Source organism: Hemibagrus wyckioides, linkage group LG04, assembly GCF_019097595.1.
Source record: "Hemibagrus wyckioides isolate EC202008001 linkage group LG04, SWU_Hwy_1.0, whole genome shotgun sequence".
In the NCBI taxonomy this organism is placed as follows: domain Eukaryota; kingdom Metazoa; phylum Chordata; class Actinopteri; order Siluriformes; family Bagridae; genus Hemibagrus; species Hemibagrus wyckioides.
In genome coordinates, this window is record NC_080713.1 from 17,201,575 (window position 1) to 17,226,349 (window position 24,775).

At 39.0% G+C, this 24,775-nt stretch overlaps 3 protein-coding genes across 4 annotated transcripts; 1 reads left to right on the plus strand and 2 right to left on the minus strand.

Moving 5' to 3' along the window:
• Positions 1-67: 67 nt before the first annotated feature.
• On the minus strand, positions 68-9,711 carry rapsn (receptor-associated protein of the synapse, 43kD). Its single transcript, XM_058388349.1, has 8 exons — positions 9,077-9,711; positions 6,129-6,467; positions 5,451-5,609; positions 4,423-4,521; positions 3,746-3,868; positions 3,554-3,607; positions 3,055-3,254; positions 68-1,635 (listed from the first exon to the last, which is right to left on the minus strand). The coding sequence occupies exons 1-8, from the start codon at positions 9,287-9,289 to the stop codon at positions 1,563-1,565; spliced, it is 1,260 nt and encodes a 419-aa protein (XP_058244332.1). The 5' UTR covers positions 9,290-9,711; the 3' UTR covers positions 68-1,562.
• Positions 9,712-12,079: 2,368 nt separating this feature from the next.
• Positions 12,080-18,098, minus strand: kbtbd4 (kelch repeat and BTB (POZ) domain containing 4). Of its 2 annotated transcripts, none has more exons than XM_058388276.1 (5): positions 17,844-17,981; positions 16,792-17,283; positions 16,581-16,722; positions 15,663-15,769; positions 12,080-15,555 (listed from the first exon to the last, which is right to left on the minus strand). In XM_058388276.1, the coding sequence occupies exons 2-5, from the start codon at positions 17,251-17,253 to the stop codon at positions 14,695-14,697; spliced, it is 1,572 nt and encodes a 523-aa protein (XP_058244259.1). In that variant the 5' UTR covers positions 17,254-17,283; positions 17,844-17,981; the 3' UTR covers positions 12,080-14,694. The 2 variants fall into 2 exon arrangements, with proteins under 2 accessions (XP_058244259.1, XP_058244258.1); XM_058388275.1 differs by having other exon boundaries at positions 12,081-15,555; positions 17,970-18,098.
• A 1,427-nt stretch (positions 18,099-19,525) lies between these two features.
• LOC131351625 (protein FAM180A) lies at positions 19,526-21,805 on the plus strand. The gene is made up of 3 exons (XM_058387096.1): positions 19,526-19,719; positions 20,878-20,957; positions 21,316-21,805. The coding sequence occupies exons 1-3, from the start codon at positions 19,626-19,628 to the stop codon at positions 21,640-21,642; spliced, it is 501 nt and encodes a 166-aa protein (XP_058243079.1). The 5' UTR covers positions 19,526-19,625; the 3' UTR covers positions 21,643-21,805.
• Positions 21,806-24,775: the final 2,970 nt, after the last annotated feature.

Consider the following 24,775-nt stretch of genomic DNA (forward strand, 5'->3'; position numbering starts at 1 on the left):
AAAGTCTGCGATCAATTGTAGCAAAAGAAAAATGTTTATTGCAATTTCACTATAAAAAAAATCCACTGGATATGTCTGAAGGACCATTCCCAAACATTTAACATATATTTTATTATATTTGTAGCTTCAATCTGATCGTAAAGCAAAGAAGAAGAAGAAACAACATGCTTGTGTTGTAAAGAATAAATGGAAAGAGGTAGTTTTGTACTGGGAGTTGACAGAATATGAAATTGCTACATGTGATTTGTTAGTAAAATTGGACAGTTATATTCAATTTGCAAACATATGGTATAACTAATAATAATTCAAGAAATGAGAAAACGAACACAAACAGTAGAGCAGCAGCATCTCACATTGCTCCCATGTAGTTATAAGGATTCACTTCTTCTTAAGAGTTGCTGTTCAGTACTAATCTTTAACTCACCAAATGTCCTGTGTCATTATGTTATGTGTCATGTGGGAAGTAAATCTACTGTGTTATCTGTGTAACTACCGTGTAATATGCATCCAATTTGTAATAAGCTACCTATAGATTTTAGGAAAATAGCATACATGCATACATAGCGTTGCTAAAAATTGGCGCTGTCGTGGGCAGGGAAATCAGGAAGATGAGCAAACATGCAGTAGTGAAACGATTCTATGCTCGAGTCCCTAATGATCCAATGCTTTTGGACTGAATCACTCATGAAGGGCTTTTATTTATAGGCTATAATAATATAATTATTTTATTATTATCTGCTGTGTTAATTATATAGAATTGTTTAAAAAAATATGCAAAGGGATCATCACTGGGACTGTGATTAAGGACCATTACACACACATTCGGTTCAGTTTACATTAACATTTTTAGTATAAAATGGTATTTTAGTTTGTTGAGAGAGTCTATTGTGAATATAGTGTTAAAACCCCAGCTGGCTGAAATTTGATTTTATCATCATTGTAGTCACGGAATCGTCCTGAAACTACTGACAAATGAGCTACTGACACTATTTTCTGTCGTACAAAGTATATACAGCGCATTAACTATATCCCTAAGTTAAAAAGTTTAAATGGATGTGGTTTGTTAGAGCTATATACAGTAGCCAGGCAATAATCATATCATATTAATATATATAGTAAAATGTAATACAGTTTAACAATCAGTATCAGTTCTACATTTGTTTCAATTTACAGAAAATTCTACCTGAATCCATAAAAACATGATCCATGCTACAAAGCCAGTGTACACTGACGTAGCAAGATGATATGTATAGTGACCCCTAGTCTCATCACCTGTTTTGTTTTTTCTGTACATGAGTCACGGCCTCCGGCTAGCCCACTAGGGCGTACACACAGATATTGAGTGAGCGCTCTTTAAAGTCTCGTAGCACTTTGTGCCGGTGGTTGGAGCGCTCCTTTATGGCTATTTCCATGTGTCTTCAGTCTTGGTATTAATTCCAGATGAGCTGAACAGGGTGGAATTTAACACTCCCTTTGTTCCTGGTAGAGAACAGTGCAGTCTTGCTCTCAAGTGGAGCCACCTTGATATGTCGCTTAGTCCAGAGAAGAACTTCACATCCGCTTCATACAAAACCAGGCTTCATGGAAGAACGGCGACATTTTGGGCATCCCTGTGTCCCATTTGTCTGTAGGCACCTGTTTGTAAAAAAAAAATATATATATAGAAATAATCACTTAAACAGCTATATAACATTATTTTCGTAGCAATTTATTGAGCATGAACATGTCATGAAATGTCTTGTCCAGTTATGTTTCTGTTAACTTGTTTAACTTGGCATAATGCTTTCTGTAATGACATTGCATGATAATTTTTGCAATATGGACCCTTGAGCAAGACTTTTAACCTTACTCAGTTGTATGAGTGAGATAAATGTTAGTCACTATGGATAAGGCTTTCTGCCGAATGCTGTAAATGTAAATGGAATTATTCAACCAGCCGATACAGGCTGCAGTTTAAGGAGAATTAAAGTTTCATTTGTCATGGTATATAGTATTCTATTGCACAGGAATGTCTACATTTCAGTACAATTCATGATTTTATATTGAAACAGATGCTAAAGGAAACAGTTGTTAGTAGTAGATGGACCAGTTTGAACATTTCAGAAACCGCTGCTCTACTGGGATTTTATGCACAAAAGTCTATAGAGTTTAGTAAGTGGTAGTTCTGAAGGCAGATACATCTTGCTGGAGACAGAGATCAGAGGATGATAGCCAGACTGGGCTGGATGTTGAAAGCAACTCAAATAAGCACTCTTTACAACCACGGTGAGCAGAAAAGCATCTCAGAATGCACAACACATCAATCTTTCACTCTCCAGTTTTATCAAATGTTCCTATTAAAATGGTGAGTGTACATTTACATAATCTGTATAAAGACATGTATCCAGCAGCATACCATGAACAGCAGCATACCTCATCAACAGTGAATAAGACAGACATTTTAATTATAGTTTTAAATCAATGCTCCTAATCCTATGTATCCATGTTGGAATGTAACAATGGCAATGAATGTAAACAATGGTTAGACCAGACCTGGACTCATGTTTCTCTCACAAGCATGAGTGTCATGGATTTGAACAGAAGGAACTGATCTGCCAAATGCCAGAAATGTAAATGTACATGTAAATAAATATGTCAGTGTGTGGAAATCTAATGAAATGTAATGGTTTAATTAAGTGTGACAAGAACAAAGTGAGATGAGAGAATCTGCACAACAAGTTATCTAAATGATACAATTAGTATCTCAGAACAAACATATCATTCAGTTTTATCAGACATGACTATTGTTTATGTATTGTTAGGTATGCATCAAAATATGGATATATAAAGTCATATTATATACAGTATGCTTACTAGAGCACATGACATGAGCCATTGCATCATCAATTGTTAAAGCAGCTATCAGTAATAATAATATGATACACTGTCATGAAAACTCAGTAATCTCATAAATTGTATGTTCTATGACACCTTTATGATGCGGTTGTGTCAGTCAAAAAACTGCATTTCATAATTCAGTGTACTTTAGAGGATGATAACAAGAGGAACACATACTTGAGGTGAAAGATGTGAGAGCAAGGCAAAGCCTGGAGCTGCTGGTTCCTCTCCCCGACTGATTCGCCACACATGCCACAGTAGAGCTCCAGCTCTTCTACACATTGCAGGAACTTCACCACCTGCTCTCTGAGCTCATCCTGCTGCTCCCTGCTACGGTAGATGCCCTCTAACAGGCAGTGTACCTTTAGAGAACACAGCTGTGGGAAAAACACATGGGACAAAACAAATAGAGAAGGTTTTATATGTTGACTCTCATTGCTAGAAAGCAAGAAATCTGTGCTTTATGTACACTGTGAAAGTACACGGGTAATAAAAGTCATGGTGTGCTGTTTGGGATGTCTGTGTCATTAGCTATGGTGGCTGTATAGTGCTGGGACCAAAAACCAAGAAAAATGTATATGATGAATGAAAAGATTCTCACTATGATGAGAAGTAGACAGGTAATAAAGGTCATTGGTATTTGTTTAGCCAAATGATGAGGATTTGCTTAACACACCTTGTTTCCTATTCCTTCTGCTAGCTCGTATGCTCGCTGAAAAGAATCAAGTGCCTGGGAAAAAGAGATAAAATAGTATAATAAGATAAAATAGTAATAAATTAGGTATCTTGAATCTAATATAGCTGTTTATAGATGTCTCATATTATTGTATAAAGTTTTTAAATGCAGATTTTCGAAGCACTTCATCACCTTGTCCAGCTCCTTCTGCAGTAGCCAACACTTCCCCACTCCTAAGTGGATGGCTGCTTGTCCAAGGCGGTTACCAATCTCTGTCATTATACATATTGAAGACTCATAGCGAGGGAATGCTTTCTGAGAAAAGAAACAAAATGATTAGTCTTCACATAAACTCTAATGTCCACGATTCAACCTGAAGCTCAGGTTACAGTCTGTGTGGAATTTCACATGTCCCCTCTATGTCTGTGTGTCTTTCCGCTGCGCTCTCAGGGTTCCTCCCACCGACTCGAAACATGCTGGTAGGTGGATAGGCTATTCTAAAAAAAAGTCTCCTAGGTATGAGACAGAGTGAATGTATGTATGAATGATGCCCTGGTGGCCCATTTAGGGTGCACTCCTGCTGTCCCCTGTGTTCTCAGGATAAGCTACTAGGACAAAGCAGTTACTGCAGATGAATGAATGAATGAATGAATGAATTAATTAATTAATTAATTAACAGTGTTTGTTATGAGGTTCAGAGCAAGCATCAGAAGAAATAAAGCATAGATAAACAAACACATAACAAGGATAAAGGTTCTAGCTTGCTATCTACCTTCCCTCAGTAAGACCTTTATAATATGAATTCACAGACTACAATTATGTGTTGAAGCCTGGAACTTTCTCAGGTTTTAGTGCTGAAAATGGCTTACATCAACATCATTGCGGCAGCGATGAATATCTGCAAAATTCAGGAGACACATGGCTTGCAGAGGACGATCTCCATGCTGCAGAGCTATCTTCATTGATTCCTGGGAGTAAAAAGAAGTCAACAGATATTTACTTGGATTTTAAGGTTAAAGGAGCATTATATGTAAGTCCACAAGACTCTTTTGGGAAGCACAGCCCCCCTGCCAGTTGCACAACAGCTGAAATTCGATCATAAGAGTAAAGAGGAATGTGCTGCTCTGCCGTATCGCCATGTATTACTGCAGTGCGATATTCACGGTCCAAAGCAATGACTCTTTGTTGCACTGTTTGTTAGGGTAAGGACTAATCTCTTCATGGCGACTTTAACATGGTAGAGGGCCCTTGGAATATTTTTATCCACCATAGTAAAGCAGGTTGTCTGGCACACGACTTACAAACAGCTGCATCTGTCAGTTGTTGGACCCCACTGAGATGTAGCCATGCACAAAAACGTGGAGTGTGTCACCAGAGTTGTAACTGTGACAAAGCGACTGCTAATCTTCAGGTCAGCACTGATTGATATAAAGATTTACAGTTACAGTGCAGTCCAATTGTGGCTGTGCAACGTTACTGTAACATATTGAGATTTTCTATCTTTAGCACGGCAAAATAAAGGGAAATATTGTGAGATTTTCATGACTTCCTTCCACCTTATCAGAACTTGCTCCAACCCTCATTTCTCTGTCTTAACCCATTTGCTGCAAATTAGGTCTTTAAAATTGTAGTTTATAATCAGATATACATCATAATGCACATTATTCAGTGGCTTCTTTTAATCATCCAGTAACTAAAGTGAAACTCATTTAAAAAAGCAGTAAAGTCTGGACCCAGCAGCATATCTTGGGAGTTTAACAGATTAACAGCTGTATTCTAGAGTAGTATTTGGTCTCACTTGTTAGCCAATTTGAATAAAAGTGTCTGCCAACTAATTCAAAGATTGACATAAAGCTTTTCATATGAGCTCTTACTAGAACCCTCCACTAGTGCTTACCTCACAGCATTCCATAGCATCTGGCAGACGCTCCAACTTCCTGTAGGCCACTGACATGTGGTACTGGCTCATGGCACGGTACTTGAGACTCCAGCCTTTCCCATAGTCATTGACAAGCTCAGCTGCTTTGCATGGAAAAAACAGGGCCTTCTCATAATCCTACAAGAGCAAAGACTATGCATGAATGTATATCATGGTAACATCTGGTGAATGAATGAATGAATGAACATTAAAATGTCCTGAATAAACATCAAGCTAGGATGTTGAAAATGGGCTATTTTTACATTTTCTATATTGTGATAGTCAGTGTCTTTGACACATGAGTACATTCTCCACATGCCATTTCATCATAGACTCATTACACCACACCATTCTGGGTATCCGGGGGATTAAACTCTACAAATCTCTAGTGTCAAGGTGAGTACAAAGGTCTATATCTGGACCAGCCAGCTGGATTTGGCTTGTCTTCTGTTACCCTGCGTGTTGCATGTTGGTGGTTTCTTACAGAGCCATGGAGTGTGGGAGCTTGTACATGACCCAACCTTTTACACTACTGGTGGTACAGGGAGTGCGCCATAATTTTAATGCGACAAATGAATCATTTAGCTTAGTACAAAAGCAGGTCCAAACATAATAGCTAAATCATTTTTCACACAAATTCTCACAGATACACTGTACCTTTAACTGAATGTAGAAGCTGCCCAGGCTGCAGCAAACCCTGCACTCCAGCATCTTGTCGTCGTTATTGTGTGCATAGCGTAGAGCCTTTTCGTAACTCTCCAAAGCTTTCTGAAAGACGCTGAGGCCCAGGAAGGCATTGCCCATGCTCAAACACACTTGGCCGTTGAGCTGCAGGCTCACAGTGGTGCCTTGCATGTTTAAGCAGGTCTTGCAGTATGAAATGGTCTTCTGAAAGTCACAGAGCTTTTCATTGCTGCGGGCAAGGTTCAGGTAGCCTTCGGTTAGGTAGTCTGGGTCCTCCATCTCTCGTGCTGTATCAATCTGAGCTAGGGCATACTGATGCGTGTGTGTGTGTGTGTGTGTGTGTATTAGTAGATAATAAGATGACAAAAAAAAGCAATGTATGAATTATTTGGTAATAATTAGTTCATAATTCATATTTACAGGACTAATCACAGGAGTGTATGTTCATAAAATAATAGATATGGTAAAATTATTCATATACGGTATCTCTGAGGCAATATTCTTGACTCTCATACTGTTGTATCTTTTAAGACCATGCCTTGTCATGAATGGCTCAGTAAACAGTGAATAAATCTCACTGCTAAATTTATTGCATGTACTTTAGGGAATGGATTTTCTTCTTGGCCCGATGTTTTCCAAGGTGCTCAGTAAGTATGTTTGCAGTTTGTAAGGGATTTTATATTTTGATGAATGCTGACTGGAAAATCTGATCCTAAATCCCCTCATAATTCATACAAATGGAGTTCTAGTTGTCGCCAGTACTAGTTTTTGCGATTAAAAGTGCATTTACTGCATTGAATAAAATTTTTAACAGAAACTTCTTATCACTTTCACTTTGCTATGGCATTTACACTACATTGTCTCTCTCTCTCTCTTATAACTTTAGGGTCCAAAATGAATTGTATAGATGCTTCACATAAGTATGATCTACTACTCTGTTCACCTCTTTTGTTTATGTTGTTTAAGAACATTAGTGTGCTAATGAAGTCTAAACTAAACTTAGCAAAGCATGTTCCTGTGAGTAAGGGGGTTTATGTCAACAAGATATCCTGAGTTGGGGATCATGTATCACGAGGCTCTCGTTACCGCTTTCCTTCGGAAGCCACAAATTTAAAATAGCTCTTCGAGATTTACTTTAGATATATCACATCGTTATCTAACTTAAATTCATGTGACATATTAAACAAATTATATAAATTTACACATTATGTAAACATATTATTAGATCTACTATATATATATATATATATATATATATAATACCTAATCAGGTGGCAGCTGCACAATGTATAAACTCATACAGATACAGATCAAGAGCTTCAGTTAATGTTCACGTTAGTTCAGAAATTGGGAAAAATTGTAATATGTGTGACTTTAACTGTGGAAGGGATGCTGGTGCCAAAATGGTTAGTTTGAGTATTCCAGAATTGAGTGAAAATCAAAAAACACTGAGTGAGCTCTGTGGGTGGAAATGCCTTGTTAATGAGAGTGGTCAGAAGAAAATGGCCAGATTGATTTGAGCTGCCAGGAAATATAGTAATTCAATTAATCATTCTTTATAACCATGGCAAACATCTAAGCATGCACAAACCTTGAGGTGGATGAGCTACAACAGCAGGACACCACATTGGGCTCCACCTCAAACTACCAACATCTATGGCATGGATAAAGTCACAGTGATCACACTTTTTCTCTATTTCTGATGTTTAATGAGAACATTAACTGAAGCTCTTGAGCCTCATTGTGTATACTGAACACCTAGTGCTGCTGCCACATGATTAGCTGATTAAATAACTGCATGAATGTGCAAGTGTGAATGTGTTCCTAATAATCTGAACAGAGAGTTTATATACACAGGCCAGTAAAAGCTTAGAAATGCCTGGCAATCAGAAGATTTCAACAGATTTAAAGAATACCATTGCACAGAATCATTATAGTAACTCAAACAATATATTCATCAAAAACTCTTTTTTAGCAGCGTTAATATAAATGTAGCAAAACATGGACTCTCTCTCTCTCTCTCAATCAAATCGTTCAAACCTACTCTAACCTGAGCAAATCACTTAGGTCAGGTTGCAGGTCATTACATTACAGACAGCACTGACTCTTTCCTCTTCAGCCATATCAGATTTTACTGAGATAGTTGGAGAGTATCTGAAGGTGTCTTCAAACTGCCTAAACAGGCAACAAAGGTTTGAAGCAACATTAACACTGTTAAAGACGTTTACAAGAAAACAAAACAATGAACAATAATTTGTTCATTTGTTCACATGATTTAATCATTAATGATTTAATACTGATTAAATATAGTGCAAAATATAGTTTGTAGTTATATAGTAACTGATTCTATTGTTTTTTCATTTTGCATTCAAAAATGTAGTAAATGTACAATCTTAATTATATTCTGCTTCTTAATTTCACATGCTCATGATAGTGGGATTTTAATGAATCTGTTTGCAACAGCTACTATAAACCTATAAAACTAGTCATTGGTTCTGATCAATTATCAACAATAAAGCAGTTCAGTTTGTCACTGCATGCTGCTACATATGTTTCTATGATGTTTGTGTGTATATAAAATGTTTAAACCAAACTATATAATACCATAATTGGGGGGGTTAATTGTCCCCAATCAATGATATGATAATCAATAAGAGATGTGAGTCAGTTTGTCTAACTTAGTTAGGATATGCATTAGCCTTCTGCTAGCAAGCTATATCAATCTCTTGAGCAAGCTAGTTGGCTAGAATTAGCAAATGCTTACATACGATTTTATAAATAAGTATAAGATATAGCTAACTAAAATATAGAAAACTTCATATAATAGTAGTTATAGTATAGCATAATAGTCGTATTATCAGTAGTCATAATATCACATTCCCTAATAAAGCATTATGACAAACATAAAAAATGTAACATACCTTTAGCATCTCTTTGTACTTCCCCATCTCTGAATGTGCTGTGATCAGGCAACCTAAAGCCCTGAACTTTCCCCCAGGATCAGTGGTCTTCTCCAGAACCTTCATCCAGACGTGTAAAGCTTTCTCTGTCTCATTTGACTGGTAAAGCTTGAGCCCTTTCTCAATTTGCTGCTTTGTTTGGTCCTGGCCCATCTTTATTAACATGTGCCTCATAAAAATATTCCTTTACCTGCCTCTTTGATTTTCAGAAGAACCGAAAGCATACAATCCCTTTCCGTCACTGTTTGGACGTAGTAGCCGATAAAAGGATCGACAGGCCTCTGCACCCACCAGCCTCTTTAATCCACCGTGCTCAGCTTCGGGTGCAGAGGCAAGAGAAAGGCACTGGATCCACTGCATTCAAGAACCCTGAAGCCAAGTCTGCTCATCATCACCAGAAAACTTGAGAAAACAACAAGCTTGTCATGTGTGCTGCTCAGTTTGAAGACCAGACCAGGATCTTCTCAACAGGCCGCCATAGAAGCTTTAGACTATTCCAGTGACGTTTAAAGACACTGAACACATACGTTCCACTCCAAGGTGCTGGCAATGATCTCCCAGAATATCTACTCCCTCCACACCCCAGTAGGAGGAATTCTGTATCCCCTGCCCTCCCTTTCTTTACCTCTTTCCTCCCTCCCTCTCCTGGCCTGGCGCTGTAGCAGATGGCCTTGTCAGTCTGGACCATGTGTCCCTGCTGGAATCCAGCTTCAGTCTCTGAAAAGACCCAAGGTCACAAAAGACGCCTACATGCTTCGCCTCCAACCTTGAAATCAACCCTACCACACCTGCAGATTTATTTTTTTTTATCAGATATCAACATCAGAATTAGTAATGAAACAGAAAAATGTCTTGAAGTCCTGCAAGATTCTGGGCTCAGCAAATGAGAAGCTAAATACAGACAATAATTTCACAACTTCAAAACTGAGCAAGTCAAACACTCCTTGCACTGGCTGGTGAGTTTCTGGGGGTGGGCCTTATTAAAGTGCATATATGCCCCCACCCCCACCCCCTGTGCCCCCTGCTCTGGTGTCAGCAACTGATGCTTAGAATAGTTCACAAAGTCAGACGTGGTATTTGTCTTGAGTTACAGTATCAATGCTTCTTGAGACACATCAATGGGATCAAATGATCAAGTTCTAGCTGTCCCATCCTCCTTCCTTTCCTTTCAGATTGCTTCAAGGATACAACTAGGCACTTTTAGCACCTTGCCATTCACAACTTTCCCAAGACACATCTCTGGACTTTGTAAGTCATGCCATGATCATAACACTGTTCCTGGAGGGTTGATGACAAACACACACACTTCACAGCCCTCAATAGCTATGATTGTTCTCGTTTCCCTGTATAATAAACTCTAAGATTTTATAGAATTAAAAGCATTTTGTTTATATTTATCGATTTGTCTCCACAAGTGTATGGATGTTACTTAGAAATCAATTACTTGTATTTGTACCTAGTACTGGATCTTGTGTGATTTATTAAATATATATTTCTATTAAACTAATTGATGGAAAGGAATTTTGAGCAAGGATCTGTGGAGCAAAAATAAGTACCAGTATTACTATAAACTCTAGTGCCATTGCAATGTTAGATGATGAAGGGAAATACTAAAGGTTGTGGATTGAGGAAATGCCATAGAGGGTCAAACAGGTTACTTTCTATTCCAGTAACCTTCCCGGTCATGTGATCTGCAACAATTTGTATCTGACAAGGAAAAACAACAAAAGCCTAAACAAAGAAAGTAAGATAAGACAAGAAAGTAAGATAAGAAGTAACAAAACACAATTAGGTCATTCTAATACTTGCTGCTTGTGGATTGTGGCATTGTCCTCTGGTCAGGATAGAAAAATTTTATTTTATCTTTCATGTATACTCAATACATGCATTCATCAACAGCCTTCTAAGCCCTGCATCATTAATAGCCTGTGTACAGACATTTTAAGAGCTGCCTCATACACCATTACACTAACCCCACACTCATTGTATTACAGTACCACTCAGTCACACACACTATTCATAACCTGTTTTGTCCTATTTAAACTCACTATTTGAATCACAATATCTCATCAAGATGACATTTTTATGTATAATGATCCATAGTTTGGAGGGAGCTGGGGGTCATTCCTGTAAGCAGAGGCCACATAAGATATAGATATGACGATTGTGCGTTTTAAAATATGAACATGGACACAAAGCAGCTTTACAGTAATCTGGATAAAGATTTAGACTGAGCAAACGAGACACTATCAAACGAGTTACCCTAATGGCAAGAAAAACTCCCTGAAACAACATGAGGAAGAAACCTTGAGAGGAATCCGATTCAAACAGGAAATCTAGGTGACATCTGACACCAGATTCCACAAATATAGGCTATAAAGTCAGCCTGGTGCCTGAGTGTGCTGAAAGAGTCTTCACCTTCATAGTCTCCAGTAAGAGTAAGAGGCTTATTGGTTTCCAGTGAGGTTGTTGAGGTGCTCAAACTGAGGTGTGGAAGAATAACACATGATTGAGAACTTTTAGCCTACTGTAATGAGGCAGCAGTGAAAAGGGAAAACTCCCTGAAACAACATGACAAGAACCCTTGAAAAGAATCAAGACTCAAACAGGAAATGTGGATGACATCTGATGTCAGATTTCACAACTGTATGCTATGAAGTCAGACTGGGCAACAGGATGTGGTATATATATGAAACTTTCACATGCGAGTTCCTATTCATTAATAGAGCACACAGAAATCGAAAACCTCCTCCTCGATTATCTTTGATTTTTCAGTGTGATGCTTAGAAACCCAGTTCTACCCTTTTATTCTCCTTCTGCAGTTAAACCCCCACCACCTCCACATCCCTCAGAGCGCAGAGAGCAATGTTAGTGCTTTTAGTTGTATGATGCTCTGCAGTTTGGTTTCAACTTCCACGTGAACCGTGGGTACAGGAAGTGTTGTGAGAATGTAGAGAACTTTCGAAAACATTTGAGTACAATTTTTTTTATTACATTTAATGCATATAAAGAGTTATGTCACTGTGATTATATTACATTCAGAGGAACCAGCTGGCTTGTAGCTTTTAAACAGAATTGGGGGAAAAAAGTAAAATCCTGTTTGGTTAGGATTGTGTTTCTCACCATAGCCAATAAAATGTGATTAAACAAACCAAGGGATGCACTGATAATGTCACTTTGTTTGGCCTTCACAAGCATCATTACAGTGTAATTATTGTGCAGAACACATTATTTCATATGTATATAATCAGTTGTACTGTGTGTGTGTGTGTGTTCAGCATCCATGATTAAGCATTATGAACCATCACAAAATACTTCAAGCTGTTCAACCCCAAAATCCCTTCTCCTGTTCAGCGAGAGACATTTCACACAAGACACAATATATAACAATCCACATGCACAAGTCACTCGACTGCTGCTCAGAACTAGTACATTAAAAATTCTACTTTGCAAGAGAGCTTCCTGTGTCTCGTGTTTACTGCAGGGGTGTCAAACATACAGCCTCATAAACAGCATAATCCAAACAAATTTATATCCTGTGCTGTTAATTAAAAGGGACTGAAACAAAACGGAGAGAGAAACAGGTTTCGTCCCAAAAAAAGCACAAAAAAACTCTGTTGCATCACAATCTGATTAAAAAAATAATAATAAAAAAAACAAGCATTTTTGATCACAATAATCAGAGAAAACTGCTAGAGGTCTGAGCCATAAACTAAGCTACTAACTAACCTTTTGTTAGTACATTTGACTATGTAATCATGTGTCTTTCTCAGTACTTCGTTACTGTACTTAAGCCTCTATATGTACTGAAAACTTTTAATACGTATTGAAATTGAATACTTCAAGTAGTTCTTCCATCTTTATTTAGACCTTCTTTTCTCATCCAGCCACTCTCCGTACACGATAAAGCAATGGAATAGACTCCTAGGAATTTTATTTAGAAAAATAATGGTTCTACATTAGTAAAATGTTTGCATATGCTGGAGTGGCAAAGCATGATCAAAAAGCATGATGAACTCTTGATTCCAGTAGCTAACAAACTGGCAAGGCAGCATATGATGTTTTACTTATGATTAATTCATTATTAAACTGTGCATTGGTGATGCATAAGACAAGCAAAACCTACTGAGACTGCAGCACAAGACGGGTTAAATGGCATATTTGGATTTTTTTGTAAGTTTTATATTAGTAAAAAGTAACTTTCTATGTGAAAACACTGTATTAATATAATTTCATCAATCATCCATGTCAATTCCAGGTTACAACACTACTAAATGCAGAAAAATTCAAAGCATAAGGGAATACTTATGCAAGGCACTGTTTAGATGTAATGAGTAGTTATTGTTGTTTTTTTCTGTAGTGGATTTCAGTCCGATTATAGATTCTGATTAATGAACACTCTTAGTAGGAGCCGTGGTTGTCTACCTGTGGGAGGAGGTCTGAGTTCAGTTGCACTGTGATATGATTCCCGTGGATGTGAGTGTAACTGGTACTCGGCTCCGCAATTCTTCAGGATGTAAAGTAACCTGTGCATGAGTTTTAGCTGCTGCTGATGATGTCATTCATTTCCCCAACCCACATGGACCATGAGTGGCAGAGGAACGTTGTGGAACGCAGAAGAGATGAGATGCATTTCTGTACAAAATTATTTTTAAAAATAAATAAATAATAAAAAAAAGTATGGCAAGTCATGTTGTGTTCTCAGTGTGAGTTTGTGATGATGTACGATGAACGCAAACACACCGAATCGAGTGAGTCTGAAACTACTGCGGGGCACCAGGAACAATCGTACTTAGATCTGGACCTCAGCAAACATGCCCAGTACCCAAGTGTAATGTGGGCATTTAACTAAAATGAGTTTGACACCCCTGTACTTGAACATTTAGCCTGACGACTAGAGCTATCTTATCTTTGTAACGCTGCACTCGGTAGCTATTTGGCTGTGAGCTCATAGTGACCTTTACATCACTGAAGACCACAAAAAGATTTTTAATCCACACGCTTCCTGTTAACCCTTCAAATTACCCAGCACTGACATGCCCAGATCAGCATTAGATTTGCATCTTAATAAAGATGATCCTATGATCAGTAGTCCATATTCTTACTCCAGGACAGTAGGCCAGAGAAGGTAATGACATTCTACTGTTATATTAAAACTATAAGAAGGCTTGTTTTTACTGTGTGCCATATAGTCCCTGTGAACCTACACACTGATCTGTAGGTCTGAATGCCACAGAAGCACTGATAATTTACATTTTGCATGGCTTTTCAGAACACTGCATTTTCAAGACAACTGAATAAAAGTTAAATATAGAAACACTGCCTCGTGCTGGCAGTTAGTTTGTCTTTCATCATCATTATACATGGGCCAGCGGTAGCACTGTAAGTCTCAGTAATGCCAAACTGTCACTGCTGGGTCCTTGAGCGTGGCCCTTAACCTTCATCTGCTCAACTCAGTTGTAAGCCTTCTTGGATAAAAGCCAAACATGTAAATTCTTCAGCATCACAGCAAACACGTCACATGGTCCACATATACCATGTACTATGTCCAAAGTTCCCTTCAAAATGGCACTTCAACATCAGGCAAGAACAAACTGCCAGTTTGTGAGAAGGATTTTAATCCCTTTGATAACGGACACGACGGATGTGGCTGGGTTCAGCTTGAGCGTGTCTGCATCGCCTTTCTTGCATTTGTCCCGGAAGACATAAATACAGCCGTTGCAGCTGGCTACCTTCCACAGCGAGGGTACACAGCTCCATGCCTCTGGGAAGCGCAGGCGTGTGAAACTGTCCAGCAAAGGGTTGTAGCACACCAGCGAATCGCCCTCAGCCACCACGAAGATCAGGTCCTTATGGGCAGCGGCGTGCATGCGGCCAGCGAAGGGCAGCACGTATGGCTTGGTGCGACATTTCTGCGCTGCTGTGTCGAAGCATTGGATAAGGCGGGACGGCCTGGTGAAAAAGTCGGCATCGTTCTCTTCTCCACCCAGTAGGTAGATGATGCCGTCGAGGTGCACCCCTGCAGCACCTGACACAGCTGTGTCCAGCTGGCTGGTCTCTGTCCATGTGTTGGCACTTACTGTGTAGTACACGACACCATTGGAAAGCGTGTCCTGAAGCGTTTTGCCTCCGAGTGAGTAGATGGCATCCTCGGAGGTTACGGACACCAACGCGTGGTGCAGACGGTCACGAGGCAGCGGCGCACACCGCTCCCAATCCATGGTGCGCATGTTACACTTCCACATCCTCCGTGGAATGGAGCCACCCACCACATACAGGTCGCCTCCATGCTTGCAGGCTGCTGTGATCTGATGGCAGAGGCTGTTCTGGCCGCTCACACTGATGGCATCATCATCAGCACAGTGAAGTGACACGGCCAGCGAGTGTGTCCGCGTCTCCTCCTTGCCTATAAGGTAGATGTGTACATTCTCTCCAATCTCCTGAAACACAAGGACCCACAAGAGGATTTTAACACTGCTTTTCTTAGTTCCTCAGACAATCATTCAGTAAAGCATGGTAAGCCACAAAATTCATTAAATTAACTCACCTTTAGGCTATCAGAGAGCCTGTCTGCAAACTCCTCTCGTTCAACTTTGTTGTGGTTTATCCATGACCCGATTGCTGCAGTTGGATTTTGGGAACTTGGAACACCATCTATGTTTGAGGCAAAATGAATGAAGTCAGTGTGATGCTGTGCTTTAAATAATGATTCCGATGACTGACAGATACTGGTTTCTTTAGCCATTACTAAACGGAGTGGAATACAATACAGTAACATGCACTCAGCATGTTGGTGTGTTAGCCACTAGCAGCTTATCCAAACTACACTTACAACTACATCATAAATAAGGGAAAACTGATACAATTGTAGGGGTAAAAAAAAACCTAAAAAAAATTAACTGACTATATTTCATTGGGTATCTGTACAATTATAGGCTACATATTTTACTGTTATACAGATCTTTATACTGTGATATATATATATTTACAGTATGATTATACATCCTCTGATTTCATTTCAGACTAAGAGTGTTAGATGTTCACTATAGTTAATGAGAGCCACAGATCTGTCTCTCTCTGGAAAATCTTTTTCTTTGTGTTGGATCTGATGGCTCAGAGTCTTCTACTGGACGGAGGAGGATGGAAAAAGTGATTCACAGGGTGAACTCTCAACTCACATTTAAACACTTTGAGTCAAATGAAAACACAACAGTTCATAGAGGAAATGTTAATCAAACTTTCTGCTTGTTTGTTAAAGAGAAAACAGGATATGAGTCATCACCAGACAAAAAGACAGACTATGACTACATACAGTCACTCCATCGGAACACATGCTTTTCCCCAATAGTCTGTATTATTACATATAATTAGTCAGATTACATTAGTTGACAATTTTATGCTTATTTTATTGGAATGATCTGTCCACACCTTAACGCTAAACATTTGTCAGTCCTACAGCACCCACCTTTGATGATGTCGATGAGGAGACGTAATGGGAGGTTGAGGAACTCCTCTGTCTGGTGCAGCTGTACCAGATGAATCTTAGCACAGTGCTTAGCTGCTGTATAGAGCTCCTGGTCGCTGTGTCTGTCTGCCAACCACATCACCTGAAACACAGATCTGAATTAGCCAATGGAATTAGGTTTGGAGCAGTTCAAAAGTTGTCTCTGACTTACATGAAGACAGTTCTTGACATCTACGGTTCGTGAGAGGAAGCGGGAGCACTCCTCAAACAGAGCTGTGAGCTGGTACATGTCAGCCATTTCGTAGGTGTCTTGCAGGTCTTCCACTTGCAGCTTGATGGTGCCGTGGTAGATGTAGTCCACCAGCAGCTGAAAGACTGGTGCACTAACGTCTTTCAGCTCAATGTGGCGATCGTATGTTTCTCTGAGGTTTGAGGTGAACATGGACCTGAAGAAGCTGCTCTGGGCAGAAAGGACTAGGCGATGTAAGTGGAACTCTCTGCTTTCCACAGTGATGGTGACATCTGCAAACAAGCCATCCTCCAAACACAGGTCCATAATGCTCTTGACCACACGGCTGGAGTGTGAGCGGTCTGTAAATGTGTAGCCCTGGAAGTAGTTCTCTTCTATAGAGGAAGAGCCCACGCTGAGGCCGCCATCATCGCACGACTCCATGGCATCTGATGTGGGCTGCAGCTGTCTATTCTGGTGGAAACATTGCACAACACACATATACATTCATTCAAGTATTTTCTTGCCAGATCCACTTCAACGCTGACCAGGATAAAGCGGTTATTGAAGATCAATGAATAAATGAACAAAGGTCAGAAGACAGTTCAGCAAAACACAAATAGATAAACCATGCACAAACCACACACACACACGCACATATGAACACAAACACACACACATTTTAGAGCTGACTTATTTTGTCATTATGGAAATACTACTCCAACAAATCTAGCTTATGGTCTAGTTACTTCTTCAACAGGTGAATATAATATATATGAGATATGAGAAGCTAGTCATGGTCTATGAGGTGACACACATTGCCGGCTTAGAGTAACACACAGGCCAAGCAAACTTTACTTTCTGTGCTAGCTTGTATATTAAATTAGTCACACCAGCAGGTGAGAAGCCGGTGGCAAAGCATAAATGAAACATACATGATCTGTCTTTGGTAATATTAGGTTCATTCATTTTCAGTTACTGAGCTCATTAACCACACTCATGTTTGCTTGCCTACTGTTTAGCCTGTTACATACCTCGCTATCAGTCACTAGCTAGCAAAAAGGTAGCTAATGCTAGCTGTAGTTCGTCAGGATGTAATTCCGTTGGCTCAATATCACATGAAATAGACAAGTTACTATTTGTAAAATATTATGACGTACTTGCGGGGTTATACACTTATCAGTTACAACCAGTCAGCTCTCCAGTGACGCGTGTTTTGATTAGCCATCTCTTGCTTGCTACATGTTGATATGAGGGACAAGCTGAGAATACGCCTGTGTTTTTGTAGCTCGCTGCTGCCACGTTGCGGTGGAGGCCTGCCATTACAGCAAGATTTTCATTGCCACATACACCGATCAGGCATAACATTATAACCACCTGCCTAATATTGTGTTGCTTCCAAAACAGCCCTGACCTGTCATGCACTGTGTATTCTGACAGAACCAGCATTAACTTTAGCAATATGAGCAACAGTAGCTCATCTGTTGGATCGGATCACACGGGCCAGCCTTCACTCCCCACGTGTATCATTGAGCCTTGGTCTCCCATGACCCTGTTGCCAGTACACCGCTGTTCCTTCATTGGAACACTGTTGACAGATACTGACCACTGCAGACCGGGAACACCCCACAAAAGCTGCAGTTTTGGAGATGCTCTGATCCAGTCGTCTATCCATCACAATTTGGTCCATGTCAAACTTGCTCAAATCCTTACGCTTGCCCATTTTTCCTGCTTCTAACACATCAACTTTAAGGACAAAATGTTCACTTGCTGCCTAATATATCCCACCCACTAACAGGTGCCATGATGAGGAGATCATCAGTGTTATTCACTTCACCTCTCAGTGCTCATAATGTTATGCCTGATTGGTGTAGAAATGAAAACTAATAAGAGATAATAAGAAAGAGAACATTTGGAATATATAGCAAATATAGTGATGTGTAATATGTGCAGCAATGTTACGTCTACTAACAGTAATTATTAACAGACCCTGTGGTTTTGTTTGTTTCATGCACTGAGCATTAGAACTGCTTTTAGGATTTTACAACTAAAATGCTGATTTTAATGCATGCAAGAAGTGATTAATACACTTACCATTCAAACAATTCAAATATACAGCTGAGTGGCTGAGGGGCCCACAGTGACCAAGGCAGTCCTAGTATAGCCTAAGATCTAATAAAAATGTTGGTTATGTTTAACCCATCATTATACAAACAGATTATAAAAAATAAACGGTCAAATGAAATGGGTTGCATATGTATATTGCCATCATGAGTTACCACAAGTTACCCCTGGACCCTTGGTTGCTTCTCTAACTAATAGCTTCCGTATCTAGTTACAAATAAGGACAGTCACAGGCCTTCAAGAAACAACTGTACTTTTTAATTGCACAAAACATTAAACTTATTATGCGACTTGTATGTGGCCTAACTAATTTAGAGCTTTCACAGCAAAAGGGGTGAATGCTAATGCAAGCACATGTATTGGATTTTTAGCTGTAAAATGAAATGTCAAACTAGAATTATTCCCCCCCACTTAAATACTGTAGGCTACTTTGAGCTTCATGACATATAATCCTAATTAGGTCCAGTTCGGTTCTAGCTTGCAACAGTGCAAAATGTGGAGGGGTAAATACTTTTGCAAGACACTGCATACTGATATTTTACAGTCAGTATTTTTTCCATTGAGAGTTGGCTGGAACACGGGTTTTCCGCAGGTGGAGCAAATAAAGCAACTGCGACACAGAGCTCTGAGGATTTAAACTTGAATAACACTCTGCTTCTGCTTTTCTCTTGAAATCAGGCAGATGTTTAGATATGGTAGAAATGTCGGGGAAAATGCAGCTCGTTAAATTCTCACGGGTTTTTCTGTGTCTCGTGGTTTTCAGGGATCTTTGGCCAACATATTCAGGTAGAACTTTATTACTTTATTTGTAACTTCTGCCTATTTCAAATTTGTGCCATTTTTGTTTTCAGAATGAGTGCTTTAAACTCGAGCTGTCTGATTTCTTATGTAGTCTCGAGCTTGGATAATGGTTAATCTGTTGATGACCTGTAACTTATTGCATTTTGCACCTTGTAAACACACAGATTTTGCATAAAGTATAAAACCAGGACGTTAATTTTTAATCAGAACAAAGCTGCACATCTTTGAAACTGACTCTGCATTTATAGCATTCCTTTGCCCAGATATTCAGCCAAGTGTTGGCTCAGATCTTTGTCATCACTTACTGAACTTGAACATAACTGACTGAATTTTTTTTGACTGATCTATATCTATATATTTTCTTTGTAACCACACTACATCCTAAATTGTCCTTGACAAAGTATCTTCTGTGATGTTTTTCACAAACTTGGTGTACAATTGTCCAGATTAATAGGGGTATAAACCTCAGAACTTCCACACTCCACAATAAGATTTCCATTCTTAAAGCAATGTTTTTGCATTTGATTACAGTATACCATTGAAACTGCTTTGATGTGATATCATATTGATTAATAAAACAATGATTTGCCATTTAACAATACCACAAATGTGTCACTGATGCAACTAGATTTAGTAGCCTGTTACTGATATATGGGCAACTAGGTTCAGAAACCGGAGCAACCTACCATTAATTTCTGGAACGATGATGACATTAAAGGACCATTTTAAGGTTTTACACACCAAGGGCAACCCATGAGTTACAGGCAACCTTGCTAGCTTTATTTCTAATTAAAAACATGAATTAGTTTTGACACTCCAGATGTTTACTATGTTTATATAACAGATTTATAGACAATTATCATCTATTATATCTGATGGTAATTGATTTATGATTGTTGATCCAAATGATCTACACTTCTATTACAAAGTAAGAAGTGCAACTATTAAAACTATTTAAAGTAAGAAGTCTTGACCTATTGACAAATAGCTTATTTTCACTATTAACGCTATTAATACATTTTTGTTATCAATGCATTAAATATGTATTCATGTTTAATGTGTTTTTTGAAATTCCTTACTTTTTGAGATGTATGACTGACAGCCTTATGAACTTTAGTTTTAAAACTAAAACCTTGTGTGCAGATGCATTGGCTGTCTCACAAGGAAAACTCTTGCGCCCGACTTTAATCACCACTGTTAGTGATGCTAACTTGGTATATGAGGTAAGATCTTAATACCATTAATTAATGTTAATATTCTCAATATTATAAAGATCATATTTCAGGATTAGATACTGTGCTGCATGTTTAAAAAAAAGTTTTTGCATTCCAATTCTGTTTATAATATTCATTGCCTTCACTGACTCAAAAGTCTGTGTCACATTTGTTATGCAGATGCATAACCAAAAGACTTGTTTCAAAAAACAAGTAATGTAGTCCAGTGGTTATCTAATCTGAGCTAATAAAGTACTGGAACATGTTCATGATGATTCCCCCAAGACAGATCAGAACAGAAATTTCTTTAAGACTTTAAATGTTGTCTAAAAAAAATAGTACATTGACATCACTCTGTTCCTCCTAGTTTTTACTGAGAGGACTTGTGATTGATGAAGATGACAATGTTGGAATGCAGGACGAAGAAATGGCATCAATGGTTAAGGGTCGAGTTTTCTTAAACCTTATAAATGATGACATACCCAAAACGGTGCCAGCGATGGAGGAACTGCTGGTCCTGATTGAAGAGGAAGAGCAGTCCTTTGAACAGGATCATTTTCAGACACTCATTCTGGGAATCATCTATTCAGCATACCAGGCTCGTGAGAAGAAGGAAGAAAGTCAGCAGCAGGCGTGGACAGGCGTCCTCGGGCGTCTGGCAAATGCCACTCTGGTTCAGCTACGGAAATCCTGAGATATAGCACAAAATGCAAAAATCAATCAGAGCCCCTAGTATTTTTTTTTTCCATCACATATGCATGAAATATAATATAATCAATGTTAAGAAAGAAGTCTTATTTGTGTGTAATCTTTGCTTTCTTTAAGTAAATATAAATGGCAAGATGGAGACTGAAGAATTGTCTGTTGTTGATTCTATTTAATTTTTAGTATTAGTGGACTTTTTCAGTGCCTTTTGTTTCTCGCTTGTAGTTTACTGTAATATACTTTGGGAAAACTTGTAGGATGTTGCAAGTCTGAAAACCAAAATCCAGGGGGAGTCCATCCTAATCTTGATCTAGCCCCTCCTACCTGTGTGGAGTCAAAATAAAAATACAGAGGGGGGAGACAACACAGTAGGCTTCAGGTTGGATAACTGAGTTTGTTATATTATTTTATAATGTCTCATAGGTTTGGGTCAGGTCCAGCTCCACCTCCTGGACGTTCTCCTAGTTCAGTAGTCAGGGCACTGAGCAGGGAGTCGACCATTTAAGAGCTATGTCAATATAAAAATACTTCCAATATAGTGGAAAGTTCACTCTATAAAACCCACATTGCACTGCAAAAAACAGGGAGCATTGATGCTCACTATGTCGCCTTACTGGAAAGGTGTAATATTTTTTTTAAACCTCTCAAGTGTAAATGTATATATTATTTGTTTGAGTCTAACAATTTTTAGAGTGTAAATTCACTAGCTACACTGATGCTAGTGAGCAGTGAGAGGTGCCGTGAATAACACTGATTATCTCCTCATCATGCCACCTGTTAGTGGGTGGGATATATTAGACAGCAAGTGAACATTTTGTCCTCAAAGTTGATGTGTTAGAAGCAGGAAAAATGGGCAAGCGTAAGGATTTGAGCGAGTTTGACAAGGGCCAAATTGTGATGGTTAGATGACTGGATCAGAGCATCTCCAAAACTGCAGCTCTTGTGGGGTGTTCCCGGTCTGCAGTGGTCAGTATCTATTAAAAGTGGTCCAAGGAAGAAACAGTGGTCAACTGGTGACAGGGTCATGGGCGACCTAGGCTCATTGATGCAAGTGGAGAGTGAAGGCTGGCCCGTGTGATCCGATCCAACAGAAGAGCTACTGTTGCTCAAATTGCTGAAGAAGTTAATGCTGGTTCTGATTGTTGTGTATGGGGCTGCATAGCCACTGAAAGCACCAACAATGGGCACGTGGGCATCATAACTGGACCACAGAGCAGTGGAACAAGATGGCCTGTTCCAATGAATCATGTTTTCTTTTACATCATTTGGATGGCCGGGTGCGTGTGTGTCGCTTACACATGGCACCAGGATGCACTATGGGAAAAATGCAAGCCAGCAGAGGCAGTGTCATGCTTTTGTCATGCTTGGGTCCTGCCATCCATGTGGATGTTACTTTGATATGTACCATCTACCTAAGCATTGTTACAGACCATGTACACCCTTTCATGGAAACTGTATTCCCAGATGGCTGTGGCCTCTTTCAGCAGGATAATGCGCCGTGCCACAAAGCAAAAATGGTTCAGGAATGGTTTGATGAGCACAACGAGTTTGAGGTGTTGACTTGGCCTCCAAATTCCCCAGATCTCGATCCATAGAGGCCCCACCTCGAAACTTACAGAACTTAAAGGATCTGCTGCTAACATCTTGGTGCCAGATAACACAGCACACCTTCAGGGATCTAGTGGAGTCCATGCCTCGACGGCTCAGGGCTGTTTTGGCAGCAAAATTGGGACCAACACAGTAATAGGCAGGTGGTCATAATGTCATGCCTGATCTGTGTATATCAACTAAACACATATATCAAATTGTTCTGTAATTTCTGGGGGTCTTTTTTCATATCATAATTTTTCATAACTTATAATAAAATAGCTGAAGGTACAGTTATCTACATGCCCCCTAGACATTGTTTGAGGTAAGCTGGGTTAATGCAAAAACATTTACCTGAGGGGCCTTGAGGACTGAGGACTGATTTGAGAACCTCTGATCTATATAAAAGTGGGTTGTCCTAACTAAGAGTCACTAATATATCATAGAACTTAATATCAGGCCAAGCAGTTCAGGTTTTACCCCTTAAACTCTCATATACATTTTTCACTGTCATACATACACATGTACCTTCACTGTATATTTCATTTGTATTATAGATAAAGTGTCTCTCTTAATGGTATTGTCTTTTGTATATGTCTGCAGGTTTTAACAGACTAGAATATTGAAGACATAAGCAAACACTCATACTCAGTAGCCCTTTCTGAGCTGAACCAGGTATAAGATACAAAATTAACAAACCTTACTATATTGCTCAATCTGTTTATTTATAGAGAGTAAAAGCTATCATGCCCTTTATCTGAGCCAGCATCCTTTTTTTTCAAATTGCACTTCCATGCAAATGAGTTCACATATGCCCATGATTAGCTAGCATCACTGTGATTGAAAGGAGAGAGAAAGTATGCCATCCCTTCCTTCCTGGGGCAATTTTTGCTCTCTTGGACACAGATAGCTCTAGCAGAGTCAGGATTTAAACTCACAATCTCCAGACAAGATGTACTGTCTGATATGCATACTTCTCTGTAAATAGACTGGCTGTCCTGATGTGACATCGATGAAGAATTTGCTATTCTCATATTATTCAGACATCCATCAAGTATGGGGCACCAAATTTGGGGCACCAAAAATGTAAATTACTCTTTGTAATATATGTAATATATATAATGATTATGTTTATTCATACATAATTATATGTATTGTTTGGATATATTTATATGTACTGTTTATTTTTGTTTTCATCTCCACTGTAAGAAAAGAGCATTTGGAATTTATACAATTGATGCCTGGAACCCTGCTCTGGAGAGGAGACAGAAAGTTCTGCTTGATTAATTTATGACATGCTACATATAAATATTTACATGCTTCATCTGGGGATGATAAAAAAAATAATGCAAGGTATAATTAGCATTGAAATATTAGCATATGTGAGATGCTGTTGATTAACAGTTATAATGTGTATATAATGTGCTCTGCTATGAAATTGTGTAGCTATAAATGCACTAGCTTCTTGAAAAAGCACTGTATTAGAGTAAAAGAGTAAGAGCAAGCCTCTAGCAATGTCATGACAGAATACGATG